The sequence below is a fragment of the Saccoglossus kowalevskii genome, chromosome 7, assembly GCF_978046115.1.
Source record: "Saccoglossus kowalevskii chromosome 7, keSacKowa6.1, whole genome shotgun sequence".
NCBI classification, from domain to species: Eukaryota; Metazoa; Hemichordata; class Enteropneusta; family Harrimaniidae; genus Saccoglossus; species Saccoglossus kowalevskii.
This window is the reverse complement of record NC_140647.1, coordinates 8387656-8408706: the sequence shown is the minus strand read 5'-3', so window position 1 is coordinate 8408706 and position 21051 is coordinate 8387656. Positions and strand designations below refer to the sequence as shown.

The 21051-nt window shown below is 35.5% G+C and overlaps 1 protein-coding gene across 1 annotated transcript in view; it reads left to right on the top strand.

Annotated features, from left to right (window-relative positions):
* The window catches only part of LOC102807684 (G protein-coupled receptor 54-like), a 37786-nt gene that overhangs the window by 5235 nt on the left and 11500 nt on the right, over window positions 1-21051 (top strand). Inside the window, exon 2 of the mRNA XM_085501763.1 lies at window positions 6086-6221. Coding sequence (XP_085357889.1) covers window positions 6086-6221 — 136 coding nt within the window. The remainder of the gene's footprint in view (window positions 1-6085; window positions 6222-21051) is intronic.

Below are 21051 nucleotides of genomic sequence, written 5' to 3'. Positions count from 1 at the left end.
ATAGAGCCTACAATGGTCAAGGTGATAGAGGCTACAATGGTCAAAGCGATAAAGACTACAATGGTCCAGTGAATAGAGGCTACAATGGTCAAATGAATAGAGCCTACAATGGTCAAGGCGATAGAGGCTACAATGTTCAAAGCAATAAAGACTACAATGGTCAAAGCAATAAAGACTACAATGTTTTAATGAATAGAGCCTACAATGGTCAAGGCGATAGAGACAACAATGTTCAAATGAATAGAGCCTACAATGGTCAAGGCGATAGAGGCTACAATGGTCAAAGCGATAAAGACTACAATTTTAAAAGCAATAGCGACTGCAATGGTCAAAGCGATAGAGACAACAATGGTCAAATGATTAGAGCCTACAATGGTCAAGGCGATAGAGGCTACAATGGTCAAAGCGATAGAGGCTGCAATGTTCAAATGAATATAGCCTACAATGGTCAAGGCGATAGAGGCTACAATGGTCAAAGCGATAAAGACTACAATAGTCAGATGAATAAAGCCTACAATGGTCAAAGCGATAGAGACAATAATGTTAAAATGAATAGAGCCTACAATGGTCAAGGCGATAGAGGCTACAATGGTCAAAGTGATAAAGACTACAATGGTCAAAGCAATAGAGACTACAATGGTCAAAGCAATAGAGACTACAATGGTCAAAGCGTTAGAGCCTACAATGATCAAAGAGATAGAGACTACAATGGTTAAAAATATGGAGCCTACAATGGTCAAATGTATAGCACGGACAATTATCGAAGAGATAGACTGTACAATGGTCAAAGGAATAGAACCTACGGTGGTCAAAGAGACAGGGTTTACGATGGTCGAAAGAGGTAGGGCCTGTCATGTTCAAATGAATAGAGCCTCAGGCAGCCAAAGCGATAGAGCATTCCACGAATTGTAAGAATAATAATAATAACAAGACTTACACCTACACGTGGTATATACACGACACTTATGTTCCATAATTTGCATAGTTTACTCTAACTCTCACGTCATTAACTTTAGAATGTTAACTGCATTCTGTCACGTGTTCGCACGCGTAGCTGGTGTATTTATTAGTGTGTGTATATGATTATAATATAATCATTACATAAATTGGCCTAGTGTGGACATTTTTTAATGACTTCAACATCTACATTTCGTTCCGATTAACTTTTGTGGATATACGATCCTTTCAAATAACAATCAAATAATAATGCGTTGGAATAACTCGTTACCATTCGGAATTTTTGAAATTATTCCACGACAGTTTTTGCAAGTTGGGAATAATTTAACAGGTCTGTGAAGTAGAGTTATGGATCCTGGGCATTTGTTGTGTTTAAGCACTTTTCATATTGTATCATTGAGTCTCTCGATGCATAGAGAATGTTATATAAACGCATGATGTTCTTACTCATCAAAGCACAAATTCTTAAGAGGCGCTCACTATTAACATTGATAACTCACAAGTACAAGTGTTCTAGCAGAATGATTTTACGGCACGTGTTTGCTTTTCGGTAAATTGTAGTAGTATACTACAGTGTATATATACACTATAAGCTTCAGTTATTTGTTTATTGTTTGGTTACCAAGAACAACGTGTATATGACCTAATCGTGCTGTTCATTTTTCACTTGTATGAATATCACGTCAGTTTCAAATGTTCAATCGTTCGATGGACGAAATTAAACCAAAAAAAAACGAGAGTAATAAATCATGGTAAATATGATCTTCAATGTGTCATTTCTAGCACGTGATATGTATATGGTTTGCAGCTTATAAGACGGCAAGGCAATCGAGTAGTTATCAAAAGCTAGTTGATGAGAATACGCACGTGCCAATCAACGCACTGTATAAAGTTCAAACGTCGCCGTACTGAGTTCTCGGATAGAATTTCACGCCTGAAAGATTGTAAAATTGCCTTAAAACCCCGCACAGAGTACGTATTCTTGATAAAATAAGCAAGGTATGCCGAGTCGTGTATTAGACTACCCGCAAGACATATCTATAATAGAATTGTTATTAACAGTCGCCGAACCATGATGATTTTTTACTCATAGATATGTCACGACTAACATTTAAATGGTGTTGGACACCTAATTACTGAGTTCGCGTATCACGCGTATCACACCTATTAGTGATTTTTTATGGTTTTTCTACACAGATTTAATAAATCAGAAAAATAGGTGGAATAAATTATTTTTAGCAAATATATTGTGTGCAAGTAACTGGTTACTAAAAAGATCTTTACTCATATAAGTGCCGCCTTTGAAATGAACATGCATGTATGTATACATAAGTGGCGAACTCGGGAACTACTTGACTGTTGTGTTGATAAAAGATGATGGAATAGTTTAATTTCCTTCACTAGAAATATCGTCAATTTTACAAGTTTACTTAATAAAGTCCACTAATAAAAGTAGGTTTGGCATATAGCTGGGGTAATGCGCAGAAACATTTTCAAACATTCTCTGCCACAGGTGAACTTGATTATTAAAACGTTCCGTATTCTTAACACGCTAATATGTCGAGCGCTTGAGCGCTTCTAGTGATGCAGTATCACTAAAAACAGTAGGAAGACGAATAGAAAATTATAAACTTATTTAACCAGAAAACGTTTATTTCGCTTCTGATCATTCCGATAGAATACATTCCGAATTTATCATGCTGAAATGCCACAGAATGTACCCGTACAGCTTCTTCACGCTATTATACTCGAAAACAGACTACTTTGTGTGAAGCAATGTTTGTGCATAAAATACATAAATCAGTGAAATACAAATTATGAAGTGTAAAATGTCGTCTGTCATACAGGGTGATTCAGAACCCTTAACCACGCCATCAGCGGTAGTAATCAGTAGTGGCTGAAAAGGAACATGAAATCCCGAAACGCAAAACAAACAACGAAATGATATAGCATAGAAAACGAAAAATGGTGTCCAGGATGGGAGAACAAAGGGAACCAAATGAAACCAAATAAATACATTAATTAAGAATCAAAATTACTTTATGGCAGCTCGGGACAAGGAAACGTGTAGACGACAAGCTGTCACTGTTGAAAATATTAACAGCTGTAACATTATAATCCACAACGACGTAACCAATTCTATATCTGTGATTGTATGATCATTATCAAATTACTGTTGTCTTTATAAGTCTCAATGTTTTAAAAGTATCAAGCAAACGTAATACATATTAGTATATGCTGGTAGTCAATACTTGGATAGATACATTATAGTATATGCTGATAGTCAATACTTGGATAGATACATTAGAGTATATGTTGGTAGTAAATACTTGGATAGATGCATTATAGTATATGCTGGTAGTCAATACTTGGATAGATACATTATAGTATAGTATATGCTGATAGTCAATACTTGGATAGATACATTATAGTATATGTTGGTAGTAAATACTTGGATAGATGCATTATAGTATATGCTGTTAGTCAATAATTGGATAGATACATTATAGTATATGCTGATAGTCAATACTTGGATAGATACATTATAGTATATGTTGGTAGTAAATACTTGGATAGATGCATTATAGTATATGCTGGTAGTCAATAATTGGATAGATACATTATAGTATATGCTGATAGTCAATACTTGGATAGATACATTATAGTATATGCTGATAGTCAATACTTGGATAGATACATTATAGTATATGTTGGTAGTCAATACTTGGATAGATACATTATAGTATATGCTGATAGTCAATACTTGGATAGATACATTATAGTATATGCTGGTAGTCAATACTGGATAGATACTTTATACTATATGCTCCGTTATAGTATATGTTTCGTTATATATATTGTCGGACTATATTTGTTTCTGAAAAGAAACATCGGGCAGTTGTCATTCGGCTTTCATAATCTAGAGGATTCTACGTCATACTACAACTGCGTCGTCTTTGCCAGCCGATTTGAAAGCTAGACTATGATTACATGCTTGTCTGACTAAATTAATGTTCATGTATATCGATTCCATATTGTCTCCCATAAAGCATAAAGTTTCTAAAATGTTAATACACAATTTGGTGCGGTATCTAGGCAATTCCCGCGCAACTGAAGATTACTTTATTTTAATGAAAGATCTCCCACTAGGTACCTGGGCAATCTTTTGGTGCCGCAAAAACAGGGAAAATAACGCGGTAGTCAAAGTAATTGTTTTTTTCAAGAGCGTGAATTAATCGGATACCAAAATAGAATCGACAAGTTTAGCGAGAATTTCATGTCACGTACACTGCCCGATACTGCTTTGTAGAAAGCACACAATTCACACAAATAGATGCAAGTTCGTTGTTAGAATAATATTGACGCAATCAGAAATTTAAAATTACGCAGTTGAAACCATCATCTATCTTGCGAGCTTATTGACACAGGGTTAAGCATCTATCTAACCAAAGGCGCAAATTCACACGTAGTATCATTCATGGCATACATATATGGTAGCGATGAACTTTCAACTTTTAAACTACATGGCACCGAAGTCATGTTGTGAAAACAACAATTTAAAAAGTTTTAAAAAGTGCGACATCACCACAACACTGTTTATTATAACAAGTGTAAAGTACAGTGTTTATATGAAATATTAATGATATGTTTTAATGGTTTCCTATACGACTATGATTAATATCAATGATGTATATAAAAACAGTGGAGTAGGCAAGTAGTGTGATATACGATTAAGATGTCACGTTATTCGAAGACTCTTGAACACTCTTGAAATACCGAAATAAAATAGTTTACCTGTCTGAGAAATGTTTAGTGGGCATCTATCTCACCAGTCTTTTCTAGTGTCCTTGCTTATTCACAAAGAGTAAATTACGTGCGCATCGCGCTTTTGAACACGCCAAAGTCAACTCTGCATTCTGTGATGCTTTTGAAATAAATACCTTCGAATGACGCGTGCGTAAAACTCCGACATCATGACACCGTCCACGTAGATAGATATCAAAGTTTCATCTCTTATCTGATAAATACTTGATACATAAGATTACTGCGTCATGATGGTTTTGCTTTATTTTACGCGAACATCATTAGTTTCCATTTTTAACAATGCTCTACATCGTACGACAGACAGAAATAATGATCAACGTGTATTAGGTATACGTACATCAACGTAATGTCTCACAGAACTTCGCCTATACTTGTGTTATCGGTCGTTGTTGTCAATCTACCATGCCCCGAGCTATACTGCATTGTCTACATTCGTATCATCGCGGTAAATCGCATTTCTAATTACCGAGCTGATGTAGGAAAATGCAACATGTATTGGATGAGTATGTCAAACATTAAAAGCATTGATGGGTAAAAAAGACGTTATGAAAAAGCACGACAGTTTAATTGAAAGCCCTAGGAAGTAACGTTTCTAATGATTATTTTCATTTAACTGGTTTGAATAACGCATACAGTAAATCATGCATCACTGAACGCAACGCAGTTCTGTCGCCATTGTTGCGTATAATCCACAATTGTGTTTTATTATATTATACCTGCATATACTATTTCATTTGAAATAATGTATTTTGAATCTAATGCTGTAATGTATTATTATACTGAAATAAGTTGCACGTAACCGTAAAGTTTCTTCGGTAATATTTCTGTAAATTCAGTGCAATAAATATATTGGGAGGTCTGACCGGATAATAGTAATTGACAATTCGCATAATAATACGTTCGTTGAATTCACAAGTGCATTATTTTGATATTCTAGTGTATGTCATGCCAGGATAATGCAAGGCAATTAACAGTCGTGGTTCAGTGCGATAGTTGCCTATTAGTTATAACATTCCCGATACTTATTGTGTGCTAACTGTTTCTTTGTGTAAACTAACCAACTATGCTGATGATTAAGTACAGAACACATACTGCAAAAAAATGTGTGTAGTGTTTGAACGTTTTAAACTGGAATTTAAAATTACATTCGACTCCATTCTGATATCTTTAAACTGTTTTGCAAATAATGTCACTAAACTCATTATGGTGCGTTGGTAATAATCCAACATTATTCAAACACTTGTGTTGTGTAAGCTCTTGCTTTAGCAATTGAGATGTAAACGTACATTCTCCTAATCTGTAGGTAACAGTACAAGCCACCTGTATTACACTAACTGCGATGATGGTTGATCGTTACTACGCTATTGCGCATCCCTTGAAATCACTGAAAACAAGAACTCCGAGGGTAGCCATGATGGTCAGTGCTAGTGTTTGGGCTGGTAAGTACACTTTAGCTGTCCGAAAGATAACTTGTTTATTGTAATTTATCCATTGATACAATTATTTGAAGCCTTTACGTACTTTATTTGCGCTTTCATTGTCACGTGGGATTATTTTGAGAACGTCTTATCTCAACATTCAATCTTTGAACATTTCTTGTCCTATGTAGAAGGTTTCTTCATGAATTGATTGCTCGGTTTGATATATGGCGTGTGCTACCGGTGGGGTCTGATAAGCTCACACTTTTGTAAACACCTGATATCACTTCACTTTGAGGTCTATATATCATTCGTTAATTGTCGTGACTAATAATGTCCTTTCGTGTAGAATATTGTTTTTATACTACTGTCCCATGTATGCCGTTATATTTTCATTGTACTTTGTTGAAATCCCAAAACGACCATTGATTTTAGATTAAAGCGGGAGAGTCGTCAAATTGAGTTCCAAACGACGATAACAACGCACGCTTAAAACGCAAAGACTCATGGGTAGACGCTTGTTTGTAAACAACGACACGCTATAGTTATATGACGCATGCGCAGGCGACTACTCCCCCGCTTTAATGGATTGGCATGTCAGTGATTTTGTCCGGGTACGTTTTAATATTCACCATTTTATTCAGTCCTTTCGTTTGTTGTGGTTCATTGTCACATGCATAACGTGAGTGACGTAACACATAACAGATCAAATATGCATCTCAAATAGTTTGACGTCACATATTGCCGAACTATTGCCGCAGATTTCGGTTCGGTTCTATACGGATTCCGGTGTACATTATTCATGTTGGCAAGTTAATTTGTAGGGTTCAATTAGTCTTTCAAAATAACTCGGTTGAAATAAACAAATAAAATTGTAACCAATTCGGAGCAACATGAATATCGCAAACAAGTAGAATCGCAAACTAGCACACATTGCGCGCACAGTGATATATTCATATTAAGCACATAGTGCATGGCCATGAGGGCACTAGTATACGTCTATTTCCCCCAAGGGGTTGTGGGATACCAACGATACCTGCTATTTCACGAGGCCGCAGGAACGTACATAGATCGTCTGCCGTCTTCTTCTCGACGTCTGCTAGCGGTGTCCCGATTTATTCACCAAACGATGTAAAGACGCTCCTAGAAAACCTGATTGCTTCCTTCGTCTTCGGTGCATCTTTATTTTCTACTAGTGTGTCAAGTTCTTCTTCTGAACTGAAGCTAAATCGTTCAGTCTTTCGAGGCGGACCATCGATATCAGCGACCGAACTAGCAGACGACATATTGGAAATCACACAATCAGGTGACGAGTGACGTCATCTCCGGGCACGAGTTGATGTACTAGTCTCCCTAGGGAACTAGTAATTTCCCTTGCGCTACTATGCTAATTTAGCCGATAACACGTGATCCTGTTTTGACCAATTACAGTGCAGTATTAACGAGTGATGTGTTATAATCGTTGTTATCTGATTAATAGTTCCACTATCGACAACCTGCCGTTTCACTTTTGTGGGCTGTGCCAATATACATGTGATAAAGATATAATTCCAGGATATTTTGATGTAAACAGACACCCGTGATTACCACCGACGGCTCGGATTGATACAACACGATAGCGGTATCATTCGTGTCTGCTGACGCCAACCTAAGGCCCCACCGACTTAATTTTATGGATGACATCCACGCGCGCATTAGTTTTCGCCTGTTCTCAAAAAAAAAAAATCTCCGACGACGAGTCTCCACAGATCGGTTTTCTGTCTGGAACTTGCCGACTCATATTGTCGCAAAGCGCCGGCTTGTCGTAAAACTCTTTTTGGACTATCTAAAAACGTGCCAATTTTGTCGTAAATGATCTTCTGCACATGCGTATTGCGTTGCCGGGAATACGTGAGCATAAAAGTTCAGAGGAAAAACTGAGGGATTGTTGTAGACTGGTACGCAATTGACGTTGGCCAGGGAGATGTGACGTTTACACAGCTATACGAGAGATTGGTTAAAGCTAACCCCTACTGTGTAGAGAGGAGCAAGCAAGGACATTTCTGTATCATTGCAATGTTTTGTTAGTTATTGTCGTAAAGTAGTGTAGTACATTCCGCCTTGACTTGTACTGAAAATGATGTTCATGCTGTACCTTGAATGCAGTGTTTTTGACTGAAGGTACTTCATCATGACTACATGTACTAGAGCTTGTCTGAAATGGTTATACCTGTGACAGTAACACAGTACGAGATGTGTATATCAACATGTGCCTCCTACAAATAAAGACTTCTTGTTGTTTTTTGATACATTGTGTTCTGTGGTTCAATTCGTAATAGCAGCTCCGTAGTCCTGTGGTTTTAGCAGGATTTTTTTTTTTTTTTTGGCAGGATTTTTTTTTTCGCCCTCTCGCATTAGATATGGGGTCTTCAGAGGATGTCATCCATAAAATTAAATCAGTGTGGCCTAAGAGACATTATCGTGGGATTATATATCAAAATATCTATCTATCATACTACTACAAAAATGATGTAAACGTATATCCGCAAATGGTATAATACGGTCAACGTCAATGAATGAGATTAAACTATTTTGGACATAGACAAACCTCCTAACATCTCAATATTCATAAAAACTACATTTAGGAACGTGAAATTGCTATGAATGCCATATATTATGTCAGTTCAGTGTAATAAAGCAGTGTAATGACTAAGTATTTACATATCTATACTGTGTAATATAAATGCAGTAATCTGATTGGTCTATGTAAGCAAAATATATTTTGACTCAATGATGGCGTATAAACAAAATACCAATACCAATATTTCACTATAATGATGGTTTTACACCATATCTTTAATTATTGTTAGGAATTATATTGATTTAAACATGTATGGTAGTTTATTGTGTGTAATATGAGGTCGCATATATTCAAAATTCTTCAAAACATCAACTTCTCCGCACACAGAAATTTATTTCATGCATGTTTAGTGAACTTTGTTGCGGATTGAATTGAATTGACATCAGAACTAGTAATTATCATACCACTGTATCGCGGAAACTGTAACTATGATGATTGATAAAAAAATCAAAGAAAGCTTAGAAAGAACTCCCGTGTGCTGAGAGTATTGAAGACACATTAAAAATTAATTCAAAATTACTTGTACATGAGATATTGATGGAAAAGCTGAAAACTACTTATGTAAATCTGAACAGAACAGAACAAACAAATTATGAATTATTATGCTAATTAGAGAATTAATATTAATCAAAATTAATCAGGCCTGTCTATTGTCCTAAAGCATTTATGTACCAAATTTTATTCAAATGTGATGATCAGTAATTGAGATATCAGTGTTAATTAATTATGTTAATTAGGTGATTAATAAGCATAAATATTTACCAAAAACTAATTGGGTTTCTGCATAGTTCTCTTTAAAATTTTCATTAAAATCCAATGTGTGGTTCTTTATATATCAGTGGAACATTATGCAAATTAGGTAATTAATATCCAATTAAAACTAATCAGGTGTCTGCATAATCCTGGAAGATCTATGTAGCAAGTCTCATTGAAATATGGTGATTACTATTTGATATATCAAAAGCCGACAATTAATTAATTATGCAAATTAGGTAATTAATATGTACTCATATTACCCTAAAAACTGTCAGGTATGTGCAGTGTCCTATGAAATATATGTACCAAGTATCATTGAAATGTGATGATTACTACTTGAAATATCAAAAGCTGAAAATTAATTAATTATGCAAATTAGCGAATTAATATATACTGATATTACCCTAAAAACTATCAGGTCTGTGCAGTGTCCTATGACATCTATGTACCAAATTTCATTGAAATGTGATTACTACTTGAAATATCAAAAGCTGAAAATTAATTAATTATGCAAATTAGGTAATTAATATGTACTCATATTACCCTAAAAACTATCAGGTCTGTGCAGTGTCCTATGATATCTATGTACCAAGTGTCATTGAAATGTGATGATTACTACTTGAAATATCAAAATCTGAAAATTAATTAATTATGCAAATTAGCTAATTAATATATACTGATATTACCCTAAAAACTACCAGGTTTGCTCAGTGTCCTATGACATCTATGTACCAAGTTTTATTGAAATGTGATGATTAGTACTTGAGATATCAGTGGAAAAGCCGAAAATTGATTAATCATTATGCAAATTAGGTAATTAATATTGCACAGATTTTTAATCAAATCTGCGCATTAGTTTGGAGCATCTATGTGCCAAGTTTCATCAAAATCCAATGAGTGGTTCTTTAGATATCAGTGGAACAGTCATGGAACAGCTAAAAATCAGCTAATTATCATGCAAATTAGGTAATTAATATGCATGGATGTTTAACAAAATCTAATCAAACCTGCGCATTGGCCCAGAGCATCTATGCACCAAGTTTCATCAAAAACTGATGTATGGTTCTTGAGATATCAGTGGAACAGACGGACACACACGCGCACACACACACACACCCACACACGCACACACCCACACACCCACACACACACACACACACACACACACACACACACACACACACACACACACACACATACAGACACACTAACTGCAAATACTCCCTTTTTGTGCTTCGCACACGGGAGTCAAAAACCATATTTCTTAATAGCAATGGGGTAAGTTGACAGTAATCGATGTTCTTGTAGGTGATTTTTCATGCAAATGACTAGGACATTGTTCTTTGAATATGTGCTCAAGTGTTAGGCCATGTGTTGCTAGTTTTTAGTCTTACAAGCTACGAAACAGATTCAGGGGATTCACAAAGTTGTAAGCAGTTTTCCGTTTGTGCCTGTTGAGGGGATCATTAAGGACACACGGTGTAGTTGTAGTTATAACATATTGAATTGTGAATGTTTCAATCGGTATACAGTACAATATGTTGACATAAGTTGGTTGCTAAGCGACAGCCTCACGGCTACACCTGGAGATAAATGTTGTTGAACAACAACGACTAAATAAGATGACCGACCGACCGACGACGACAACAACCCGGAATGAAAGTACTCCCTCTTTTTATAGGGGAGGGGTCATTGGTCACATGGTATTCGTAATGTACCTAGATTGGCTAAGCATACCAGCAGAAATGTAAATATAATTGTAATTGGCGTACTGGGGGTTAATAATTGTATTAAGTGTCCATTAATGAAGAACTCACAATCAATAACAAAGTAATAAAACATCTAGACAATTAAATGTTAGGTAACGCTTGGTAACCTTTTCAAAATAGACGAGAATGTCAAGGACTTTGACGGTGGTCTGATATATGGGTTGGTATCATTTGAGTGTATTCAAGGCTGGTAACATGCCATTTTTCCCAACATACTCCATGACCTCACTTCATAAAAGTGTCCTAGCTTGAGAGTACCCACGGCTGGTAACAGGATAAACACAATATTAAATTGAATATCGAATCCTACAATGTCAGCTTCATTAAACAGCCAAGGGTAGCGAAAATAAAATTTGAAAATGAATCTGATATGTCAGCCATGGTCATAATTCCACAATATTTTCTACTGACGTCAGCAGAAAATAGTGAGTTGTATTAATCCTAAGAGAAAATATTGAGGGATTAAATATAAATATATACAATGTATTGCTGCTAATCTGCTGTAGGCTACAGTTAAAAGTACAATATGACACACATACTCAAAGGAAGTAATTATTATTTTATTTGGAAGTATTGTACATAAGTAGTAAAATTATCCATAAAACCGGGATTAGTTCACGAGTTATGCGTGTAGAAACACGACAGATTAATATAATACGTTGACAACGTATAATGCGTTGGTTCATTGGGATGGTCAGATTAGAAATCTCAGTTTCTCTTGCGATTTTATTAAATTGATGACGTCATAAATGTTTATAAATATTTGATAGATGTAACGCCCTCTGTCGGCAACACACATACACCATTCTCATTATTGAGTTTGTATGGTCATTTCTATATACCAGAAATACAATTGGTCCAAGAATTACCGAATTGATTTTGCTTGTATTAAAAGTAATTATTCAGTATACTGACGGATTGTTGGCAATTACCTTAATAGTTTGTGATCCATGAAAGCACCTCTAATACCTTAGTGATGTAGTTTAGTAAGTAAATATCGCATTTTTAAATCGATAAATACACCATTGTCCATAATTTCAACACTATCTTAAAATAAGGCTACAAGGGCAGGTTTTGTAGTTTGCTTCTCCCGGAAGCCTAAGTGAGTTTTTATAAGAATTTCAGTGAGTGAAATGTTTGTTTACAGTGAATTCAATTAGTTTTCTGAAAGTAGGTAATATTGAGATGAGGCGATAGCTTCTTGCATCTAACGTTGGTCCTTTTTTGAAAACTGGAATTATTTTGGCGCTTTTCAGTGGATCAGGGGAAATTATTTGATTCAACAAACAATTAATAACATGGGCCAATGGGGAAGATATTAATCTGTTCCGCCGATGACAAACTTGTGAATGTGATCCGTACCAATGGCCTCTCGGGGATTTAAAGACATGTAAAACCCATCTGTTCATAAACACCAGACACAAGATGACAACGCCCAGTGTAAACAAATACGGAGGATATATGATAATTGCACAAACTAACCACAACAGGGACGTGCGAGACAATTCTCAGTCTGCGCGATGGCTAGAGCTAGACTTGCAATATCACCCTTGATTATTGTTAAAATAATTGCGTAGGGTTGAATTTTGGCATATTTAATAGTCATGGTATTTAATCCATGATAGTATTTGTTTTAATTATTTTGCACGTAGTGCTTAAATTACAGCTCGCAGTGTGTGTATTGTATCAACTCCTGTCGTCATGGTGTAATAGAACTATCAGAAAAGATAATATCAATACACTAACTCGATATAATAATAGGGTGAATTTGTATTTTGGTAGTAACATCATAGACAGTGGACCCCCCCCCCCACTCAGGATCCATAGGGGGCCGCATGCGCGTTCCCATTTTCTCGGGAAAGGGGGTACTTTTTGACGATCTGTCTCGGGAACATTTTCCCGAGAAAATCGTAGAAAAGGGGGTATTTTTTGCTTGTTTTCCCGAGATTCTCAAAATAGGGGGTGTATTTCAAAACACTTCCCGAGATATACAAAAAAGGGGGGTTTAAAAGGAGTTCTAGACTGGAAAGTTCCCTAGATAGGGGGTGAAATTCATCGGAAAAGCCCGTGAAAGGGGGGGTTAAATTTTCTTCTTTTCCCTAGATAGGGGGGGTCAAAAAAATGAGGGAACAAGCATAGGCTCCCCCTAAATATAGGGAGTGGGTGGGCGGGCAGTGGATTTCACTTTCTATTTCCTGTCTTCGCTGTGACAATATACAATCTATTCAGGACTCGGACTTTATCACGTAAATCAAGCCAGCCGCTAAATACTAATCGTAGGATACTAAAAATAATTCTTGTTGTCTAGAATATTAATGATTTGCCAACCTTTTTACTATATTGAGATGTATTTTATTAAAGGTATTTGAAATGTCACCCCAGTAACATTCAATTGTTGCAAGTCGTTATGTTTCATTTTATCTTGCTATGTACTCTCGCATTATAATAGAATAGATCCCGTGCTGTGGCCATAACGAGCACAGTATTGTCTCACGCGACCGGGACGTCCATATTTATCACGATTCGACTATAAATCAGTTCTCGTATAATCATAATTTTACTGTTACCGAGCGGTGATATATCATTTTTAAGTGCTCATATACATGTAACGTATTTACCTTAAAAATGTGTTTGTGCTGTTTGCGAGGTCATTTCTTTATATTTATGCTGTTGATATGACATGATGATTTCATAATCATAGTACATACAGTAGAAGTATTGAACCATCGATGGCTGATAACATTAAATGTTACATACACCATAAAGGAAGACTTTATAAATGTCAGCTTCATAAAACACGTTATCGACAATTGTTGAACCATTTCAGAATCCAATATTTTAACGCCGGTGGCTGAAACATACACAGCTACATAATATGCGGTTAATTGTTCAATAGGGTGTTGATAATCATAGAGGTGTAACATTATTTATTAGTGCACTACAAACACTCTGGATAGATAAATATTTTTGGTGAGTGGGGTCAAAAAATCATAAATTAATAACTTACGGTAAAATTATATTATTAAACAACACTTTTTGTTCATTTCAGTGATCAGATTGTGTCGCATATTTTTAAGGTAAAATAGTGTTCATTTTGTGAAATCAAAAGTGTTTGGTCCTACTTTATTTTTACACTCAATAACTCAATGTATATTTGTCTCTGGACAATACTAACAGAATCTAACTTTTGGTGATTTAGTGAAATTCACCACAATTGTTTAATAAATCTTATATTGTAGGCTTACTCATGAAATATACTCTATACATCACCATACTGTGTAAAAATCCCAGCAATCATTGGGAAGTATCACAGAATTGGCCATTATCTTATGATATTGGTGGTTTCACACTATATTTCATATATAGTATTATTCGGAATTATAGTAATTCGACAAATTCTGGTAGTTTCAGATGTCGCCTAAAACGCGTGTGTGATATAAAGCGGCGTATTATTAGAAACGTAATTTCAAGTTCTCCCAAGCTAAATTTTCCCGCGCACAGAAAAGTGTTACACTAATGTCTCGTGACGATTTTTCGCGAATTGGAAACGGTTACAGTATTGACAACAATATGTTTGATGTTACGTAGTCGTCTGTCGACGCCACTGCCGACCCGGGTGCCATTTACTTACGCTTTGTGAGCTCATTTGTGCTGTGTTACCAGCTATTAAAGTCAACGTATCAGTGACGCGATCTTGTCGTCTGTTCGCGTCACGCGAGTGAAATATCATTGTGGTTCTCAACATTTTGCACTGTAATGTCCAAATTTGCCATCACGTCCTGTTTAAATAAGTCGTCCTGCGTACAGGCGCCATTAGAGAGGAACGTCCACGAGAATTGCATACACTGCGGAGTATTCTCAAAGACGGACCAGAACAGGAAGGTAGTAGAAGCCTACAATTTTGGCGTTAGAGTGTAGGAAAATTGGTTAGCGTGGGGGACAACAGAGATGTTAATTCGAAAATTCATTGTTTATTCTTGTTTGTGATTGGTCCTTGCAAAGTTTGGGTGATCGTGACGTAGCTCCATCTTTGAGAATATTGTGATTTATTCCATTCCACGTGACCAGCTCTCCTACAATTAGCTTTGCTTAATATAGTATGAGAGAAGACAATATAAGTATATATACAATATTATGTACCATCGAATGTGTATATTCTCCATATGTAATACATTATTTACGTGGGCCTATCGCCAATACGATAATTGTTAACCTGTTGCTCTGCTCTTTTCAAATATGCTATCAAATGTTTGTTCAGCCATGAACCATGAACTTCCACAAACCAGCTCATAGAATGGACGGCAATATTGTCACATCAAAGATGGTCGCTTTTAAACTAACAAGGCAAGTTTCATACATAACACCAGCTACTTACAAAGTGGTGTTCGTCGCGCTGCGCATGATTTTCCCACAATCCTATGCGTTCTTCTAATTGAATCTCGAGAACGAGTTTTGACCTGTCTTGCACTATTACCACCGGTGTCTCCTCTGACATCTTCCAATCACCTAAAAATATCCAATCACAACTTGGAAAGGTCTCAGCTTGTACTCGTTGATGTGCACAAAGTCGCCATCTTTGTTTATATGAGACCCATATGTCTCGCGCATACGTGGCGCGACGACTACCGCCCTTTAACGAAGTTTTTCTGAAAGCATATTTTTGCATTTCTAATTTGGTTACATTCAAAGTAAATAATAATAAAATATAAATAAATAAAGGAAATAACAATTATTTTGTTCAAATTATGTTACAAGATGTCAAATAGTATGATAATGTGACTATATTATTGCTGTGTTTTGATTTGAGTATAAATTGAAATTGTTCTTTGATATGAAATTTTGTGAATTTACTGTTTATTGAGTTAATTGTGTTGAATACTATGTTTATTTCTTTGTTGAATATTTTACAGTTTATCAAATGGTATTAAATCTTTTATTATATGGCAATGTTTTATACTTTATGTGTGCCTTCCTTTTTCTATTGCCAGTTTATGACAACTTAATCTGATTTTTGCAGTTGTTTTAACATGTTGTTCTTTTTTAATAAGTTAATGAAATCCTCTTGTTTAAGTTTATTTTTGAAAGTACTGTATGTACGTAATTTTTCATTTTTGCTTTTAATATTAATATATATGTTTTGACCGATGTTTTTATTTCTGATTTTTGTAAATTGTTTATATATTCATGTTCATATAATTTTAAATTGTGTTCAAGAGATATTAACCATGACCCCGCTTGCATATTCCTCTCTATGTCTTTCTAAGCGACGAATGCTAAGTTAAGTTTGTTTATTTTCTTGAAGAATAAATAGTAGTCTATTGCCGATCTGTAGACTTTACCAATAAGAGGCTCTCTACCGAGATTCATTCTACAACCTATTTTGCTGGACTGGTTTCCAACATTCAAAATTTGGTGACAGAATTTCAGGTGATATTTTTCATTCTTTTTGGTAAAGGAAAGATATCCCATTTTCGCTAGCATCTGTCATTATTGGTATTTGTATTGTATTAAAAAGTTGTTCCCTTATTTTAGCAATATTTGTTGATGTTGTGTATATTTTTGATTGTATCATTGTTACGTTACTTTGTGAGCTTTATCAGCTAACCTATCTACTGTGTGAGTTATTGAGCCACTTGATTTACAAACAACTCCTAAATATCATTCCTTAATCCTGATTAGCTTTTCACCATATTTGAATTGTTATTTATTTGTTTTACATCCAGTCCTGCGGAATATGATAACTTGTATATTTTCAGCCCGAGCTTTTAGTATACTAATACAGAAAATTAATTGGATTTTGCAGTCCTTCTGCTGTTATTGATTCAATATGTTCAGTGTAATTAATGACGTAATGTTTTCCCCTTATTTCATGTGTATTGCGCGTTCTGTGCCCAACGGTCGATTCGACAATCCATTATTTCTGAGTGCAACATTTTTCGGCGATCATTCAAATTACTACAGTAACCAACATGAATCAAGCGTTTTTTGAAATGTACAAACATTTTTCATGAATAGGTATCAGTTATTCATAATCAATATTTTTTGCAATCAACCAACCCATGTAGTGAATTATTAAATGTACGATGTACTTAATATACAGTAGTGACTGTCACAGTCCTTGCAATCAACCAATTCACTGGCTTGTAATGAAGTAATTGATTCATTATGAAGTATTCAATGTATAGGTAGTACTCGTCAGTCTTAATAGTAAATGGCTGGTATGTTATGGCACACTATTCCGCAAAACACGATATCTGCTCCTTGCTTCAAATAGTTACGTTTCTGTTTGTTTGTTTGTTTGTTTGTTTGTTTGTTTGTTTGTTTGTTTGTTTGTGTCAGTGACTGTCAATACTGTCTATATTATGCGTCAACTTACCGCATTTAATTGTCCGTTATTCATCATGCCAAGGCATTGGTGGGATGCACACAGCTAATGAGTGAGTTCTTTCACATTAAATACCTCTTGCGAAAATGTACAATTTAAGCGTAGAACGTTCACGAGCAAATTACAGGTGGTTGTATGAAAATAACCTGAATGTCTTAAAGCAAAAGAATCGATCTGTTCAAATAGGTAAAAATATTGGATATTGTTGATTTGCACACGATTTTGTTCGTATTTACCTGTATTGTATGGTAAAACCGTTATTGTCAGAAAACAAGGTTCAATCGATCGATCGGCCAATGGAAACGTGAAGTTTCAATAATCAACATTATATGTTTATTGTATTCATGGAATAAAAGACGTCGCGCTGTCCATTATTGCAGAGAAGTAGATATGCACAATTATTTAAGCAAAAATCCCTGCCCGAGCCCTGGTATCAAGTGATAATGGCAGTGTGCAGTCCGTCATTTCAATTATAATACCTTAAATTGAGGAAACATTTAATAACGTGCAATGATAAACTTTATAGGGAACACACCATGTTGTGTTGTTAGCGCGTCGATGATCATTTCAGTTGCAAACGGTATGCAAAAACACTCTCATGAAAATGGGAAAACAAATAGATATATTGCTGTTTCACACGCATTCTTGTTCGTCCATCCGTGCACTGACCCCACTTGCTGAGAGCACTGGTACCACATGATGAGTTTCACTGACTCCACGTGCTGCGTTCACTGACTCCCCGTGCTGCATACACTTGACTCCACGTGCTGCGTACACTGACTCCACGTGCTGCGTACACTGACTCCACATACTGCGTACACTGACTTCACGTGCTGCGTACACTGACTTCACGTGCTACAATCTTATCATTCAAGCAATCTTATCATTCTACGTATTATATTTTGAGTTATTTGTTGCCAATCATTGCCGAAGATCTAGTCAACATTTTTTAACGAAATAATGTAGGTGTTCGGTATGCAAGAGAGAATAACTTCAAAAATAGAAATGTATAAAAGTCATTTACCACAACGTTTTTTACAATAACGCGCGTTTCACAGTTGTCGGGTTTGATAAACGCTACAGTGACCCTACACAACACACAAATTAGTAACTCAGTGTTCTGGTACTTTTACTAAGAACAATCTATTGTGAATGACAGGCATGTTGGCACAGATTGTTTTTGCTGTTTTTAAGGGAATTTAGTGCGGAAACAAACACAAATGATTTACATGATACTACACTTGCATGGTAAATTATTGAGTGTGTTTGTCTAGTATTGGGACACATATATATATGTATATATCATTCGTAGCCATTAGTTTGAGATAAACCGTAAGTTATCTTTTATCTTGTTACAAGGTTGCCGTTCTCTGGGTAGATAGTTCTCTAAAGAGCCTATTTAAAACAATACCCGGGCTGGATACCCTGGAGTGAGTGTCTCAGGAGAAACTAATTAACTCCAAAACTACGCATCAGTAGGAAGTATGAAACAACATGGTGCAGTATTTTGAATTAAACGTGCTTTGAGGGAGCCATACATTTAATATTTGCATATTGACGTCGTAAATGTCAGATATGCGTATAACCAGCTCTCATTTTTACCGACAAGATTGTTTGGCAATGTTCCAATCATGATTTATTATCTTCTGTGTGCGTTAGTATTCTCAGTGCATATATGTTATTATAGTCTGTATGCAATTAAAGCGGTATGTATTATAATGTGTTTCTATGTATTGGTATCTACTCGATTCGATTTATGCATTTTCAGTAATCACCAAGGGCAAAACCAAAGATCAAAACCCAGATAAAATCGCTGCCTCGAGAATGTTAATTGACCCATTGCACCAATAATCAATAAATCAATACAACCTACGTATTTACTTGTTTTATTCAATAATACAAAATTTCGATTAAGTGCCCTTCATTTTATTTGTCATCATAGTTAACGTAGCAAGTAAAAGAATATAATAGAATAGGGTTAATTGTAACATCAACATGTTAAGTAAGTTAATAATTAAGAAGTTCTCATTGTCAGTCCATGGCTGTATTGATTAATTCTCGTCATGCAGCGAGTTATTCGTCGAAAATTACTATCATCCACCACTGTCCTCATTAATATGTAATCACCATCTCGTTTCGTTCATCAAATCAAATCTCAAATCGTGTTTTGTGTTACCTATATTGTTACTGAGCAAGTGTAAGAACCTGTTACATTTTACGACTATTTCAGAGTTACAGCAAGCAAGCAAGTAAGATTTGAAAGCCAACTGTTTAGTCAAAACCAAAGCAGTTAGCCAATTTGCTAGCGAGTTTGCAAATTGGCTGCCCCAATACTTCTGAGACTTGCTGTAAAAGTAATTGCTGGCATACAAGAGACCGGGAAAATTTTCCGATGCCCGCTCATTATGGTATACTTACCCAATTGTATCTAAGTGTGTGAGGGGAGTGCATATTTTAGATAGGTAATACATCTGCAACTTGACCAAAGATGTGTTCATATAATTCACATACTCTTTCATGATGATCATACTTAATAAAACACGAAAACGACAAAAGTGTGTACAATTTGCCAGTTTTGTATTTCGTACAATTTGATTCATTGAATATCTTGAATATAACCAACAACAACAACAACAACGGACGATTGTACAGAATGATTGACACGCTATCCAAACATCTCCGGAAATGTAAATTATGGAAGTTAACAAACATAGATAACACCTAATTTTTAATGAACAAAGATGTATTTCTATGAACAGGAACGAGAACATATATGTCCCAATTCTAAAACAAGCGAAATGCATGGTATTTAGTTTTAGTATTATCGTTGACTACTGCATATCATTTTAGTTCAACAATATAAAACATTCTGTAATTTCCCTAATTTGATTTAAAATGTATTAATGTTAATTACTTTAAATTATATTGCTACAATATTACAAAACGTAATATATATCAACTTTTCACAGTTATGTGTCTCCAATCAATTGTAAAAAAATGTGACATATTCATATCCGCTTTTACATTATATATTTATATTCACACTCGTTTATGGTGCAATAATATGTCTTACCCCCACCATGACCGCAATGTCTGCTATAAAATATATTATGAGGTCGCTGTGGAGAACCTCGTAGTAGATGGCCAATTCAGATGCAAGATAAATGCTATAATCGTATTTCTATATCAACTATCCGCGGTACATTGGTACAGCGACATCCCTGGCACAGTAACGGAGGATAGTGGGGGAAGCATGAACTAATTGTCAATAAATGCTATAGCATTTCAGTCATACCTACCAGATTTTATTTACCTATTATT